General features: G+C 43.6%; 1 protein-coding gene across 1 annotated transcript in view; it reads right to left on the reverse strand.

Annotated features, from left to right (window-relative positions):
- Positions 1–294: 294 nt before the first annotated feature.
- Slc24a3 (solute carrier family 24 member 3) overlaps positions 295–17228 on the reverse strand; it is a 518418-nt gene continuing 501484 nt past the window's right edge. The window contains exons 16-17 of the mRNA XM_076851476.2: positions 5707–5772; positions 295–2244 (exon numbers count right to left, since the gene is read on the reverse strand). Of these exons, the coding sequence (XP_076707591.1) occupies positions 2095–2244; positions 5707–5772 (216 nt within the window). The 3' untranslated portion in view covers positions 295–2094. The remainder of the gene's footprint in view (positions 2245–5706; positions 5773–17228) is intronic.

Consider the following 17228-nt stretch of genomic DNA (forward strand, 5'->3'; position numbering starts at 1 on the left):
AATGTCACATGGATTCTATGACAGGTAGAGTTCTGGAATTTGATGACAGGGCCCCAGGTCCAAACTTCCTTCAGTATTTAGAGAGGATGCATGACTTGCCACTTTATTCTTGCAATCTGACAGACATATAGCCACCTTCTAAACCCAAAATATACCAACTCAGGATCAGCAGAAGTGCAAATCCCTGGCCATGCAATGATTGCCATCATTTTGCTTTCCGTGCGGTGCGTTCTCCTCATCAGAAAAGGGACAACATTCCAGAGGAGAAAGGAATGCGCTTTGCTTGAGGAAGGATACAGAACAGAGAAGTTTATTTTACACTATCCGTCCAAGAAAACAATCGCCATAAACCAGTGCAAAATGTGCAACAGAATCAATAAGTGTGTCTTAGCTCTGAGAGCCCAAATGAGTGATTTCCCCCTCCTGTTCCTCAGTTGGGCAGGTGTGCCCGCAGCTAGGGCTGCCCTGGGTTTGCACCGCAGACAGAAACAATCAACCAATTTGTAGCAGGTTATTTTTTACAATTCATACCAGAATGTGTACAAGGAACTGGGAAAACCATACCGAATGAATAATAAGTGATCAGTGCTTAAAGTAAATACAAGGGACAGCACGGGCAAGAATCCACAGTTTCAATAAATACTAGTGTAACAAGCATGGGTGTGTCTCAACTTGGTGGAATTGGTCTGCATAATAATTCAGCATCATACAAAATCTAGCAGGGCTGTTGAGCAGTGATTGGCAAAGAAACGTTCACAATAACTTATGCCCTTGAGCGAGTCTGCGCTTAACACATTCTGTGGTTTCCAAGGTGTCAGGTCTCTCTGCTTTCTCCTTCCCTGGCCATCCCTCCAGGATGGGAGGGGTGGAGCCAGGCCAACTTGGCGGTGGCATTCCGTGAGAAAGGACGTTTGCCCAAGAGCCAGCCGTCAGGGTCCAGTGTACTCGATACCAAGTGGCAAATTGGGACTTCATTGACGAGGTCTGTGCAAAATGCGCTTCTCTCCATTTTCCAAGAAACCAGTGTCTGTAACTCCTGCATGGAAAGCAGTGGTGGCCTCTGTGTCATTCCCTGTCACCCCAAATAACCCAGCAACAAGAGCACATCTCAAGGACTCACATGTTGGGGACGCTTCTGTCGTTGACTGCCTGGTGCCTTGCGGATGGACAGTGTAACCAGGGCCCCTGTGTCAAAGGCCTCAGGCAGGCTAGAACTATTGCTTGTAAAACTAGAAAGAACCTAGTGAGAAATAGATGGTCTCAGTGAACATGTGGGAAGCAGTTTTCTTCCTCCAACACCTTGCACCCCCAGCCCCCAGGTGAAGCCCACAGGACTTAGCGAAGCATCCTTGGGCAGAAAATGTCATACATCTGTTCTCTGTGGCCTTACCCAGCCGTTCCTCGACTAAGCACTAAATCCATGCATACTTCATTGTGCCTGGGATTCACTCCCAGAAGACACAGCAGTACAACCTGTGGATCATCGACTATCCAGGCCCAGTGAAAGAAGACGCAAGGGATGTCCTCCATCTCTGGAAGAAAAGTAATCAAAGGGGGAGCCACCCCCAAAATAAAACAACCCCTCAAGCCCAGTAACCTAGGAATTACCTCCAAACAAAACACAATCCCAGACATTCCTCGTCATCAATGGACCCTCTCCTCTATTTCTTCAACAGTCTTAGGTCATAAATTAGGGTAGTCTTCCATCAAATAACTTAAAAAAGGAAGAGGGATTGTAAATAAGTTGTGCCTGGCTTGGGCCAGTTAGCAGCCAGTTTTGTTCTAGAATCTCAGTCACGGTTCAAAAATGGAGCTTGAAAATTCACGTGGATGGTAGATGTCTTCAGATGGAAGAGGCAGGGAGGGGCCAGTTGGCAGGTGAGAGGGGCCAGGTGGGACGAAGGAGCAAGGAGGTGGGGGAGTGAAGGAGGTGGCGGGGAGAGCCTGGGCCACCAGGACAGGAATGGAGGCCTGTGGACAGCACAGGAGAGACGGACGCCGCGGCCCTTGAGGGCCCGCATGACTTGGGGGATGCGGCCAGGTCTCGTATTGCACAGAAAAGAAGGATCTGGGCCTCTGTAGGTGGCCAGAGGATCAGTGGTCCCCGCACATGGGTAAGTTCACGAAGGTGAACACGTTGAACTCCGTCATGATGGAGAAGCACAGGAACACGCCATAGAGGAAGAGACAGCCGCACCCCAGCTTCTTGTCCAGCTGCCACTTGTTCAGGTGAACCCCAAACACCTGCAACAGAAAGAATGGGTCAGAGGACACTGGGAAGGGTTATGGATAGGGCGCTGAGTCTCTCTGAGCCTGCAAAGTCTATCCCTTTAGATGGTGGGGGATAGGAATGTCAGAATCAAGAAAAGAAGAAATACAGACCAGTTGGGGCAGTGGGGATGGACAGTGTAACCAGGGCATGGTGGTGCACACCTGTAATCCCGGCTACTCAAGAGGTTAAGGCAGGAAGATCACCAGTTTGAGGCCAGCCTGGGCAACTTAGCAAGACTCTGTCTTGAAACAAAAAGGGCTGGGGATGTTGCTCAGTGGTCAAGTTCTCTTGGGTTCAATTCCTAGTACCCGCTCCCCGCCCCTCACACAGAACAAAGAAGAAAAACAAACAAACAAAAAGAGCTATAGGTAAGGATATAGTTTGGCGGTAGGGCACTTGTGTAGCATCTCCTGTGTGGCCCTCCACTGTCCTGTCCAAACAGGCCTTGGCTTGTGCTAGGGAACACCGTCCCTGCAGGCCTCTCAGGGTGGCATTGCCCAGCAAGTCCTCTGATGTGCACAAATCTCCTCTCGTTGCTGCTCCTGGAGGTGAGGACATTGTCACCGTGGCCTTTATTGCTGCTTCCAAACCACTTTCCTCCTCTCCTTCCTCAAACCACTTAGCTTGGAATCTCAAGTCTTCGATGACTCCCTGTCCCTCCTTGGTTGCAGTCGACCATGCAACCCTGGGCACTCCATTTGTAGGAGTTCTATGTCTCAGCTCACGGTCACACAACCATTTTTCTCTGTTTTGGCCTTTCTCTCAAGTCTTTGACCTCTGTCTTGAACAGCCAGTCACCACCACCACACCATGGGGCTACCCACATTTAAAATTAAGTGAAGTGAGATAAAAATGCAACTCCTTAGTTGGTTCCAGTGCTCAATATTCACATAGAATCAGAAACTACTATCCAGAACAGGTCCAGGCCATTTCATTTGAGAAAGTTCTACTGTACCAGGCTGTGGCCTCGACCTTGCTATATTACAAGAGCAGAAACATCTGTGCTATATTGACTGCAATTTCCTCTCCAGGTTGTTTCCATGTGGTACCCCAACTCCCACAACTCTGCAAGCCCCCCACGACCTATTGTTACCATCATAATTTCACTGAGCTTTGCCTATCTTGATCCTTCCCTCCCCTCCTTACCCTGCTTTTATTCTACTGGCAATTGCTAGAATCACTTCAGAGCATCCATCTGGATTCCTGGCCTCTCTGCCCTTGCTTAGCTAAGCCAAAGCCCTTTGGTTCAAGCCATGTTTTCATCTAAGCCATGCTCCATCCACACAGGGCTGGGGGACAATGCCCAGTTATTTTGAATGGCCTCACTTTAAATTTGAGAACACTAACCTTAGGTGGTTCATTAATGCTTCAAAGCAAGCATCCTGTCCTTCCCTACTCCCTGGTTGATTTATTTTTTCACCTTTGCTCTCTCCTGAAGCCTTCAATGCTCTCTTTTCACCCTCATTTCCATTTCATGGACTCTCATCACACACAGGCCTCCCCACCTCTCTCCCATTAGTGGAGACCTACTCTCCATGGCCAACTCCATGTGGGCACCAGATCTCATACTGCTTAAGAATGTGGTTTCAACAACTCCCCTCTCTTTTATCTACATTTCCATATCTCACCCCCGGATTATGCCAATTGACATACAAAGATGCTGTTCTCTCTCTCTCCTATTAAAAAAGCAACACTTAAAAAATTCCCATTCCTCTGTCCTTTACAATTTATCTCACAGATTATCTGAAAGAGTTGCAAATACCAGCTGTCTCCTACTTCTTCTCCCATTTTCTCTTAGCTTATTCCACTAACCCTCTGCCCATCATGCCACAAAACCACCCTCATCAAGAACATCCATGGCTTTGCAATTCTAACGCTAATGGCTGGGCTCAGGGCTCACTGGACACAGTTGATCACTCCCCCCACTTTGAAACTCCTTATCCATTTGGCTTCCAGGATGACACATTCTGCTGGTTTCCTTCCAACCTCTACAACTGCTCCTTCTTTGTTTCTTTACATGTCTCATCTTCATCTTTTTGACCTTGAAGCGTTGGAGAACACCAAGACTTAGACCTTGGGCCTCTTTTCTATCTACACTCACTCTCTTAGGGAGCTTATCAAATAGCAGGGCTTCTGTCTACAGCTACATCTACATTCTGGTTTCTCCAGCTTGGAATTTTTGCTGAACTCAGACTCATATTTCCAGTGGTTTTCTTGACCTTTCTTCTTGGAGGTCAAAATAGGCATTTGAAAATTGTTCTTTCTTCTCAAACCCATTTCTTCTTTCAATAACCTCATTTTGACCACACAGGTGGTTGCTAGCTCAGGATCCTGTAGCATGTACAACTATAGCACATCCTAAAGAGAAGCTCAGGGTCTACAAACATGCACTCAAACATCAGCTGGCATGCTCCACAATTCACTCAGAGTCAGTAAAGACAAGTCAATTAACTTCTTAGGCCTCATCCAAAAAATCTGTATAATGGGGCTGATATTAGTGATTACTTCATGGGAGCTCCAAATGGGAAAGTATATGCAAAGCATTAAGCACAGTGTATGGTTATTTTAAATATCAGAACTCCAAGTCATACTAGATCTGAGGAACCTTCTAAACTATGAAAAGATCAATTATGTAAACTTTCATTTTTGACATAATAGTAAGGCAGTATTTGCTTTGGTAATATTTTACCATTAGATTCATGTCCTGAATTACCTTTCTTACTTCCTGCCTACCCTTATGAATTCCCACTCTCTGGCATATGTCCATTAACAACATGCCAAGTGAAATTCAGTCAATATTTTCTTGAAACATTAAGGAAAAAAACTTATTGCATTTCAGTGTTTGTAAAAGTGAAAATTCAACAGTATACATGTATGCTAATGGGTAGTTCATGTGGGTCAGTTCATGTGTTGGCGTCAATTTGTTCCTACCAAACATGTTAGTAGATTTGGAAATATTCAAGTACACAGAAGACTGTAATGGCCAAGATAGTGGAAAAATATAAAAGCACATTGTCAATAAAAGATATTCTTAGTTCCTGAGTATTAGCCAAACCCATGGATTTATGGAACAGTTTTGTAACCCAGAACAATAAATTAATTGCAATCTACCCTTTGATGACAATCTTATAGAAAAACTGTGAACTCCTTTGATGACAATCTTATAGAAAAACTGGGAACTCCTCTTTGCTTTTGGTAAAATATTTTGGGCAGGGCCATTCTTCTGAGAGGAGGGCTGGCTCCTTTCAGGAAAAAAAAAGAGTCATTCTAGTGGATTGCTAGAATCCACTTCCAGAAGAAATAGCCAGGGGACAGAACATCTGGAGGTCTACTGTTCCCATATACCAAGAGGCCAAGTCCATCTGGTCTCCAAAGAACCTGGAAGAAGGGAAGAATACATGAACTTAAGAATGGAAAGAGATTTGCAAACCTACCGTAACAAAGACGGAAGCCAGGAGCAACCCCACAGAGTAGATCAGCCCCCTGCTATTCAGTCGAATCTGTAAGAAAAGATTAAATTGAGTTAGGCTCCTGAAAAAGGCATTACCTAATCATGAATCCAAATCTTTCCCCTCAAGAATGGCAAATCAAAGGTCAGTCATGGCAGCCATGCCCTGTACTTGAGATGTGCGCTTTTGTAGAAATGCAGGTTTATCCTTCTCTTGTCCACTCTCAGCATGGTCCTGTCCTTACCTTCAAGAGTGGTGCCCCATGACTATTCAAATGACCACTCAAATTCTCCATCATGTGTTGTATGATTTTTGTTGTCCACAAGACCGTTCTGTCAACGCAATCTCTACAGAGCTATTGCTTTCTCCAACTCATACTACTTTTAGGGTGAATTTTATCACATGATGAAAAATGGGTGATAGGAGAATGTAAATAGGTTTTTTTTTTTTTATCTTTTCTGCATATATTTGTTTGTGTTCTTTTCTTAACTTGATGGGAAGAGGTAAATGACATGCTATAGGGAGCAACATTAAGAGAAAAAAGTTAGAATAGAGAAGTAGTTTTTTGAATTGTTACAGAATAATGTTGTTTAGTAGAACTTTCCACAATGATGGGAATGTACAGTATCTGTGCTTCCAGAGTGGTAGCCATTAGGCACATGTAGCTGGTCAGTAAAAGAACAAAATGTTTGATCCTAAATTTTTTAAAAAATTAATTTAAATTTCATTTAAAGAGTGTGGTTAGTTGCTATGGAATTTGGCAGAGAAAGATAATATTCCAGAAGCAAGGAGAAAGTAGAGTATTGAGGGGCCATCTTGACCCACAAAAATCATAGAATTACTTCCAAAGTTTTCTGTCCCGAGTCTGCCCTGAAATAGAAGGGGTGCCTGAGAGCAGTGGTTCTCAAAGGGTGGTCCTGGGATAGCAGAAGCATCTCTTGGAAATTTGTTCAAACGCATGATCTCAGTCCTACCCAGGCCGCCTGAGTCAGAAGTTCTGGTGGGAGGGTGGGGCTCAGCCTTCTGTGTTTTAACAGTCCTTCAAAGTGATTCTGATGCCTGGGAAAGCTTATGAACCACTGATTTGCAGAAAGTAGAAAACCTAAATCCACTTCTTTTGATCTCTGAAGGATTCTTGGGGATGGAACTTTGACATTCACTTTTACAAGTGCTTTTAGAATCTCTTCCATGTCTTCAGGTTTGAAGGCTACAGCCCCCTCAACAATGCATATGGTCCTGAAGGAGTGAAAAGCTCAACTGGTTCATAAAAAGGAAGAATGAGACTGATTGATTTGTCTCTTGTTTTCTTTAGAGAACTAAGTAGTGAGTATGAGTTGGAATAGTTTTGGCCTTCTAACAAGGTTCAAGGTCTGTCATGTCCTGATTTTAACAGTTCACCATCGGGAATATGTTTAGGAATATGTATGTGTTCCCAAAGGTAGGAATGTTGGGTTCATCTTTTGGAGATAGGACCGTCAACCCTAAGTAAGCAATGCTGTGTCACAGAGGGAATGCCTCTTTCCACGGCAACTCGACAGTCTCTGTAAGTCCACTACTTGCTTGAAACCCAGCTGGGAAGTGGTTCACAATCACCAAATGCCTTCAAGTCATATTTCTGTGGCATGAAAGCAATGGGTTGATCTGGTTAACTGAGTATGGAAAATGAGAGATTGACTTCATCCCAGTCTGGCTGTCAGCTTAACTTCTTGTAGACTTCACCCTGGTTGTGGGCATAGTTTCCTCCTTATATCAGGTGGGTTGGTACAGAGAAGTCAATATCCAGGAGTATATCACCAGTGCATTGTATTGAAAAAGATTCTCTTCCCCAAATATACTCTCCACACGGATTCTCTTGTGATCCCACATGTACATGAACCCTGGCTGATGTTAGAGGAGAGAGGTGGGCCCAATGTTGGAGCATCATGATGTCCCCTAAAAACTCTCCCAAAGCAGAGGCAGGAACTTCCGGCTGGAGCTGCCCTACGCCTTCTGGTCCACGGGTGGTGCATAAACATTCAGAAACTGTGAATAAATACTCAGAAATCCTTTGAGCTCTTAATTTTCAATACTACTTGGATTTTTCCTAGAACAGGAGAGAGTGTATTCCCAGGCCAGCTTGCCCTCTGAGCTCTGGGGTTGATTCCCTTGTCAGCAACAAGAATTGACTAAAGTGATTTCTTGCCCTTAAGAAACCAAGGGCCAGTGAGAGTAATGATTCAAGCAGGAAAATTCTCTCTAGCTAAGCATTTTCAAAATGAATCATGTTAAATCAAAGCTTTTGAACTTTAGTCTTCTTATACTCACATACAGTGTCAAAGAACTTGTTGTTGAAATTCTAAATCTGGCTCCAGAGAGGAAAGACAATTCTTTGTTGAGGTTTCTGAGTGTTTTCCACATTCTCACTCCCTCCCCCACTCCTGTAGTCTTCCTTTGTTAGTAGACTGCTCCATGCACCCAGGTGGTGTCTATTTTTGTTGTTGTTGTTTTCATTGTTAATTAGCGACCTGACCTCTTAGAGCTTGTATTTATTCCTCTTGTCTGTTCCCACACTGCCACACAAACTTTGTAGTCAGGAATTAGGGTTCCCTCATTTACCATTTGGTTTAACTTGAACATCTCTCAGCCACTGGAGGCTATGGGAGGTTTGGGACAGGGTTTGACAAACTATGATCCTTGGACCAAATCTGGCTCATCACTAGTTTTTGTAAATTAAGTTTTATTGGAGGTAACTTGTTCATGTATGTGTCGTCTGTGACTTTTTTCATTCTACAGTATTGAAGATGAGTAGTTTTGGAAGACTATTCGGCCAACAAAGCTTAAAATACTTCCTCTCTGGTCCTTTACAGAAAAAGAATGCCAACCCCTGGTTTAGGGCACAGGATTCAGACACAGCTTCCTGGGTTTTGAATCCCTGCTCAGTTCCTCATTTGCTATACAATCGAGAGCAGATCACTTAACTTTCCCCAGGTCTCAGATTTCTGGTGTGTAAACCGGGGATAAGACTGTTCTTACTTTAAGGATGTTTGTAAGGATTAACTGAATTAATGAACACAGTGAAGCTCTTGAACAGACCATGGAGTCTATCTAACACATCCTCAATAAGTGTGGGCCTGTATTCCCTACCACTTGGCAAGCTGCCTGGGCCCATTTCCCCAGCACTCCTGGCATCTCCTATAAACTCATCACCTATAGCTCCCAGATCAATGTCTTAACTGGAAGCTACAAATGCAGGATTAGATCTGGCTTTACCCTCCACAGACCATGTGCTTCATACACAATTGATGAATAAATAATGGATGACCTTGAGGGATCATGTCAATGGCTTACAGTGGGGCAGTTGGGACTGGTCAGAGAGAGAGGTTGGAAGCAGAGATCCTGGGGGACACTTCCTTGATAATACACCAGAAGCAATATGATCTCTACCCAGAGTCCTGTCTCCCTTCACTTAATTTCTTATGAGCATGTAGAGAGTTTTTAAAAATCCAATATATTATTCCAAAAATGTTCAAGCATTCAGAAAAGTTGAAATAATTATATCATGTGATTTTTTTTTTAATAAACTTCAAGGTAAGCTGCAGACACAAGTACACTTGATCCCTGAACACTCCTGCCTGCTTCTTATTAAGTGGAGTTCATATATCTTCATATAGTGAAATTTACAGATCATAACTTCACCACTGAATGGATTCTAAAAATTGCATATATTCATGTAACTAAAATTCCCACCATGACAAAGAGTGTTTCTGACGCCAGTAAGTTCTCTTGTTGGCCTCTGTCAGTCTCACCCAAAGGCAGTCCCTACTTCTCTACCACAGGTTGGTTGGGTCTGTCCTGGAGCTCCTTACACATGGAAACCTAGAGTGCGAGTTTTTTTTTCATGAGCATTCGGCACAATTTTTAAGATTCCTTCCTGGTTTTCACTGCATCAATAGCTCATCTATTTTTATTCAGTAACAGTGTAAATATACCATGGCTTGTTCAATTATTCTCCTGTTGATGGACATCTGAGCTGCTTCCAGTTTTGTGTTTTAACAGGTGTCGCTTTTATAATGCAAAAACAATATGAAAAGAGGCCTATGATGGTTCCTTCTCATCAATACCATGGCTATTGGTAAAGATGAAAAAAATGTAGTTAAAGACTCTGCTAAGGACCTCATAACACTCTCTCCTGTCCTATCGCTGTTCTCTGAGGCTGAGTATGGCACTTACCAAGTGGAGTAATTCACCTTTCCCACACTCTTGCCCCCATATGGGAGCTTCAGTCCGAGTAGGTTGCCTACTCCCCTTCTTCCCACTTTTACTCTGCCCATCCTGCCCCAAGTCCATAGGTCACTTTCAAGGTCTCTATTGCACATCTGGTGCAGATCTCCTCCTGCCTGTGCCCGGGGCACATTCTTATCTCTTCAGCTGTCCAAATGCCCTGAGAGCAGATGCCCAGATCTGAATTTTTCCTCATCCTAGCATCTAATTTTCCCCAACTCCTCACACTGTGTGTTTAGATGAACATCTTCCAGTGATACTGAACATGTGTGTGCATGTACATGTTGGGCAGCAATGAGACTGGGGGCAAGGGGCAAGAGTGGAGATTTCAGCGTAGAGGCAGACCATGGTGAGGGTGGGCTTTAAACTGGTCTTTGTAAGAAAGCACCAGATATTTTTTAATTGAAGCCTAACTTGCATACAGTTAAACATACAGATTTCAAGTGTACTTATAATTGAATGAGTTTTGACAAATGTGTGTATTTATGTAATGCATACCTCAACAAAAATATGAAACATTTCCATCCCCCGGGCATGCTTCCTTGGGGACATGGTAGGCCCGACAACAGCACAAAACCCTTCTCATTTCTGGATTACCTTGGGAAAAAAGCCTTTGAACTCCAGTTCTGCACAGTGTCAAGCTCAATTATTTCCCTGCTCCCTGCCCGATAGATTCAAGGCACAGTAAATGCAAATGCATAAAAATTTCATGGCAATGCTGATTGGAGAGCATGCAAGGCGCGTCTCAGGATGTTCAGTCCTGACATATAACATTGTTTTTATGTCTTGCCTTCAGAAATATGCATTTTCATTTTTCCAATTCCCTCTGGGCAGTCCTTGCAGAGGAAACAGAACTCTGGCTACTTCCAAAGTCAATAGGAATGTAGCCCACAACGCATGTGTAGTTTTTGGAACAGATGCACACACAGAGACCCATTCACACCGAGTGTCATGCATTCTTGCTGCTCATAAAACAGTTCTTGAACCCTACTTCACTTAGGGAATCCCAAACCCCCAGCCTTAGAAATTCTGATTCCTCTATACAACAACTTAAGATCTTTCTATGGTCTGAGGTCAGCTCCACCCAACCAATGAATTCTTTTGGAAAAAAAAAGAAGCCCCTGGATTTTTTCTAATTTATTTATAATTTGGAACACATGTTGCTTTGCATTTTCTTATTTGGTCAGTGTTAACACTTGCTTGGGTACAGTTTCTAAATATAAGTTGCTAACCTTGGCTTGACATTGTATAGTATCATTGGGTAGGAATCTCTTTCCCTGAACAATAAATGAGGTAAGGAAGTGAACAAGCCCACAGAAAAGAAGCAAATTAGTGATGGCTGGCCTTCTTAAGTCCTTTCCTTTTCAATGTTCTCATAAATGCAATGTATACTTACTTCTAGGGACAACTCTATGAAGTAAGTAGGAAGGTTTTGTTCTCCCCATTTGAGGATGAGACAACTAAGGCTCAGAGAGATTAAAGCACTTAGTCAATGCTACAAAGTTTGTGAAAGGTCAAGTCTGTGCTTAGGCTTAGAGTGCAGTCTACAAATCCTGGACTCTTCATTGTACCCTCTGCCAGGTATGGGAGAAAAGCCAGGTTTCAGCAGTGAAATCTGGACTTTTCCTATTTTGTAAGAGTCCTGAATGAATTGTAAGGACTACAGAAGCCACTGCAGCAGATGCAATTGATATCCCATCTGTCTTAGTTCATTTTCTGTAACTATGACAAAATACCTGAGACCAGGTGATTTGTAAAGAATAGAAGTTTATTTGGTTTATGGTTCTAGAGGCTAGAAAGTCAAAGACCATGGTGGTGGCATCTGTTTGGCATCTGGTGAGGGTCTCTTTGCTGCATCTTAACATGGCAGAGGGCACTGCATGAAGAACTTGAGTCTCTCACTTTTTCTAAAGCTACTAATGCCAGCATGGAGTCTCCACCCTCACCACCTTTTCTAATCCTAATTTGCTCCTCCAAGTGTCACTTTCAAACACCATTAACATCCGACTTTGAGGGTTAAGTTTCTAACACATAAAATTTGGAGGGATACATTCAAACCCCTGCACCATCCCTACCCCCTACTCCCAGTGTTTACTATTAGGTGTGCCAGCAGTCTGCCAACCTCCAGGATCCTCATCCGTGCCTCAGGGCTTTGTCCTAAACCCTGGAAGCACCCAGCAATGAATTTTAGAAAATCCTCTCTGCCAAGGACTCTGAGAAGCAGGTATAGATTAGTAAAGATGAACGTGTACCTTTTTGACCCCTCCAGGTGGGATCATTCAGAGACGGGGTGTGGGGTGTATATCTTTTCCTAGAGCTCCCTCTGGGGGATTCAGCTCCAGTTGCCCATGGTGATATGCCTGCTATTGGCTGCCACTTTCTCCCATCTCACTTTCCTATGCTCACATTGGAATTTTCTGTCCTTTCTGAATGAACTCCTCACCCTGAATCCTTGTCTCAGGATTGAACAGTTTCTGGGATTCACAAGACTGAATCACTTTTCCGTCAGCTCTTCCATTGCAGGATCGGTCACAGTCCTTCCTTTCCCCACCTGGAACCCAAGAGTTAAGACAAGGGATCGGGTGGTCTTACTGTAGGTGCCAGGAGCTCTCTCAGAACATCCTCAAGAGGTCTCATTCGTCAAGATATCACCAAACAATCTCCATTTGTCTTTCTAGGTTCTGCTGGAACAGTCAGTAGCTGGGCCCAGCAGTGACATTCTGTCACTAGGCTACTTTCTGTGATAGAAACCCTCCCATCATGGCCAGTTTCAAACAATCAACATGGTCTCCCCGAAGCTGGGTTAGAAAGGGTTCCACACAATCGAGCTTCTGGACTCCAGTGCCTGGTTGTCCCTGGGTTGGGGCAGGGATTTTCAGGAGAAGGAAAACTGGTTCTAGCAGATAGAATCAGGTTCTAAGTATTGAGAACATTGACTGGGGAATCTGTGATGAGAAGGTGAGAAGGAAAAACAGGGAAATATCACAAAAGGATTGGTTCACTCATCCATTCCTCGGGGGCTCTCAGCTAGGAAATGGGAGCACTAGTTGAGTGGACACTGCTCCTGTCCTCGGCTGGACAGTTAAGGGGAGACTCGTCAGAGGGTATAGCCCCATACTATGATGGGAATATTACGTTTAGTGGGGGATAGACTTTCTTCAAGGAGGTGATGGCTTCCTGGCAGAGCTGGCTCTAGAAGAACCTTGGAAAAGGCCTGACCCGTTTTCTCCCAGTTCTCTATAGACCTGTTTTCTTCCAATTTTCCACTTTTCTGGTTGATCAATCTTCAGTTTCCTTTGCTGGATGAGTTTTTTCCCCCTATCCAACATCAGGATATTGCTTTGAGTTCTCTATCTGCATTTACTTCCTTTATGGGTTTTATCCTTTAAAAATCAGAATAGTGCTGTTGACTCTCCTTTCTTACTTGGAAAGGAGACTTTTCAGAACTTCAGACATTTTTTTCCACTTCCTACTCAACATCTCCACCTGGATGGCATTCAAACACATCAAACATGATTCACCTTAAATGAAATCCCTGATTCTTCTTCTTAAATGCATTTCCTATCCTCCATTGACTAATTCCCATCAATGGCACCACAAGTCACTTAGTTGCTCAATCAAAGAACCAGAAGTTACCTCTGGTTTTTCTCTTATCCCCTTCATGTATTCATTGGGAAACATTATCAATTTTTCCTTTAGAAAATGTGTGTCTCCATTTCTGTTCCTACACCCTTAACCCACATCACCACATCTCTTGTCTCCAGTTTCCTTGCTTGTTTCCTCTCTTCTAGTCTTGCTTTCTTCTAATTCCCTTACAAAGAGCTTCGAATATGATCTTAAAATGTAAAGTGAGATAAAATTCTCAATGAAATTTGAAAAGTTTGAAATCCAAACTTTTCACAATAACCAACATAACCCTGAATGACCAGGCCCCTGTCTCACTTGATTCACCTCCTCATTTACAGATGTCTACCCTCCTCATTTACAGATGTCTCACCTCCTCATTTACAGATGTTTAGGGGCTGATGCTAAATCAATCACCAAACCTCACTTCTTCTTTTTCTGTGCTCTGTTGCTTTGCTTCCACGGTTCTCTTACTTTACTGAGTCAGAGTGACTTACTGATTTCCTTTTCTCTCCTCTGTAAGAGGATGGTATGTTCGTATACTTTCTATAGCTTCAAGGTGGGAAAAATTATTCACTGGCTCTAACTTTGAGATTGGCTTTGTGATATACTTTGGCCAATGGAAGATTAGAAGAAAACCTGATTATTAGCATGTGTTCAAAATATGTTTTTATAGTTGGGTGAGACCTCTTGTGCATTTCCCTTTTATCGTGAGAAAAATGTGATGCAGGAAGCACTGGTCTAAAGAGGATGAGAGACACATAGGGCAGACCCATCTGAAGCTTGGAGCTAACCAAGATCAGCCAAACACTTGTCAATCTACAAATGCATAAATGAGAAATATAAACTAATGCATGTATGCTAACAAGTATTGGGAACTTTTGTTACACAGCATTATGATAGCAACAGCTAACTGGTAACAACTATCCTCATCCTATCTTGGTCTTCTATGAGCTGTTATTCTGTTGGGTAAAGGCCCTCTCAATTCTCTTTACCTGCTTGCCCTGATAATCTCAGATTCTCAGAATAAGTATCAATTTCTCATCAGTGTTTCGGTTCCCTTGGCCCCTGGCACACACTGCCACCTCCCAAACAACAAGTCCTGAGAGAGCACAAAAACACTTTGTTTAGAATTGCTTATATCCTTGCTTAGTTCCTTTCATAGATTGTTATTCCAGGAGCACAGGCCTATCATCTTTGCTTATCATAGCTTTTTGGCACAAAACAGGCATGCAATTAATGCTTGATATGAGAAAGAATGATCTAGGTAGAAAGGGTTGAGTGAGAACATTTTTGGTTACCTCTTCTTTTTACCTCTGGGGATTCATAAGTCAGGTAGACTCTTGTTCAGAAAGAGAAAGATATTCTCCTCCCTCCTTTACTTTTAAGGTTTATTTTACATTTCTAAGTCCTAGCTCAGAAATGTGAGTTTCTTCCTGGCTTCCTGGAGCCTGCCTGGTGACTTCTTTATTCTGTTAAATCTCAGTGTACAGTCATTCATCACCTTAATTGGACAAGAAGTGCTCATTTTCCAAACTTTAACTTTTTAAAAAATATTTCTTATTTTGGGCACTTAGGTAACTAGCTGGCTTCTGAGCAGGCCACAGAGTGCTAAGAAATGTCAAAATCTGTAAAAGTGCATCCATTCCTCACTGCCAAATGCTTGAACCTAATGTCAGGCACAAAACAGCTGTCTGGATGGTAATTATCCAATAATTATGACTTGGAAATCCCATCTGGATGAAATGGAAAAATTGTTTCAGAGTGGTCGGCAGGTCCCTTGGGAGATTGAGAGAGGCCATAAACCCATACAGGCTGCTTGGTTCTGATGTCAGAGACACTCAAAGATGTCTTGGGGTTACCATCATGCTAAATGGAAGGAGGTCCCTGAGTGTTCTTTTGGAAATGAAGCTTTTCTCTCGGGTGCAGCTGGGGGTGGAAATGAGGGCAGACCAAATACTTACAGCAAATAACCCCCGAGTTTGTTTTTCCATGAACCTGAGCCATTTTTCCAAATGACTTCTGCATCTTGGCATGAGACTACACAGTGATGTCCTCAGTGTTGCTAGGATTGGGGAATTGGACACTTAATGGCACCAAACAAGGTCAGCGAGAGACCAGAGACTTGTTAAAGGACCCAGAGTGGCTCCTTCAATCCTTAGACAGAAACCCACTATAGAAAAATGAGTGACTAGGGGCTGGGGCGGTGGCTCAGTGGGAAAACACTTGCCTAGCACGTGTGAGGCACTGGGTTTGATTCTCAGCACCACATGTAAATAAATAAAATAAAGGTCCATTGTAACAAAAAATAGTAACAACAACAACAAAAAAATGAGTGACTACACTGTGACTGTAGGCCTCACAATGTTGGTGGGATGGGAACCTGGGTCAGCAGTTCTCTCCCCTTCTGCTTCTTTTTCTCTTTTTAGAAGGTCGTCGAGCCCACTTTAGCTTTAATAAGCAGAGCTTGTCCTGTCTTTCAGCAGAGATTCAAACTTAGGGATGGGTTCAGTCTCAGATTTCACCCCAGTGACTGCCCTTGTGCTCCTGGGCTTAGGCTGCTGCTGTGGCCCCAGGCGCTTTTGGCAGTGGTAGGCTGATCTTCCGTGCTCTTTGATCTTCAGTGCTTGGGAGACAGAAAAAAAAATTTGTCTCCTCTCTGCCTCTTTCTGGATGTGTGCTTTAACCTCTCTGGACCTTGTTTTTCTTTTTTTTTAAAAAAAATATTTATTTAATCTAATTTGTTATACACGATGGCAGAATGAAATTCATTTCATATTTACATGTATAGAGCACAATTTTTCAAGACAGTGATTGTACACAAAATATTTTCACACCATTCGTGTCTTCATACATGTACTTAGGGTAATGATGTCTAACTCATTCCACCATCTTTCCTACCCCCAAGCCTCCTTCCTTCCCCTCCCTCCCCTTTGCCCTATCTAGAGTTCCTCCATTCCTCCCATGCCACCCTCCACATTGCCATTATGGGTCAGCATCCTCATATCAAAGGAAACATCTGTGGGCCTTGTTTTTCTGATCTGCAGAATGGGAGAGAGAGCTGCATTGTGCTTAGCATGCAGCCTGAGACCTCTGCCCAGCTAGGTGGCTGGTGACTCCTGTCCACTTCACCCCCCACACCCACCCGCGCTCCCACTACCTGGCCTTCCTTTTGTTCTTGGATACAGCTTGCTTGTTGAGAGCCACAGCCAAAGGGGCCCCAGCAAACTTTCAGACTGCCAGCTGATGATTGGCTCACAGCGGCCCCAGCAACATCTAGCTGATTGGCTTCTCTGCGGTGATGCTCATTGGACTGTTTCCCTGCCCTTTCAGGCCATGGAGCTGCTCATTGGGGGACTTTTTTGGCTCCGCCCATGCAACCCAGCCAATCGGCCTCAAGAGCAGGAGGATTGTGGGATGTGGAGAGGTTGGTGGTTTGGGGAGTGGCTTGTGGGAAGCTGGTGGTGGCAGTTGGGCTCTGAGGGATTTTCCTGAGGAGCTGTTTTGTTTGGCGTGTGTGGTTCTAAAAATAAAGTTAGTTTTCTTTTGACAAGTGGCTCCTGAATTGTGCCCAGCCAGACTGTGGCACTTGCCTCCATGTCTTTTAATCCCCTTTTCCTAGA

This window comes from Callospermophilus lateralis, chromosome 3 (genome assembly GCF_048772815.1).
Source record: "Callospermophilus lateralis isolate mCalLat2 chromosome 3, mCalLat2.hap1, whole genome shotgun sequence".
NCBI lineage: Eukaryota > Metazoa > Chordata > Mammalia > Rodentia > Sciuridae > Callospermophilus > Callospermophilus lateralis.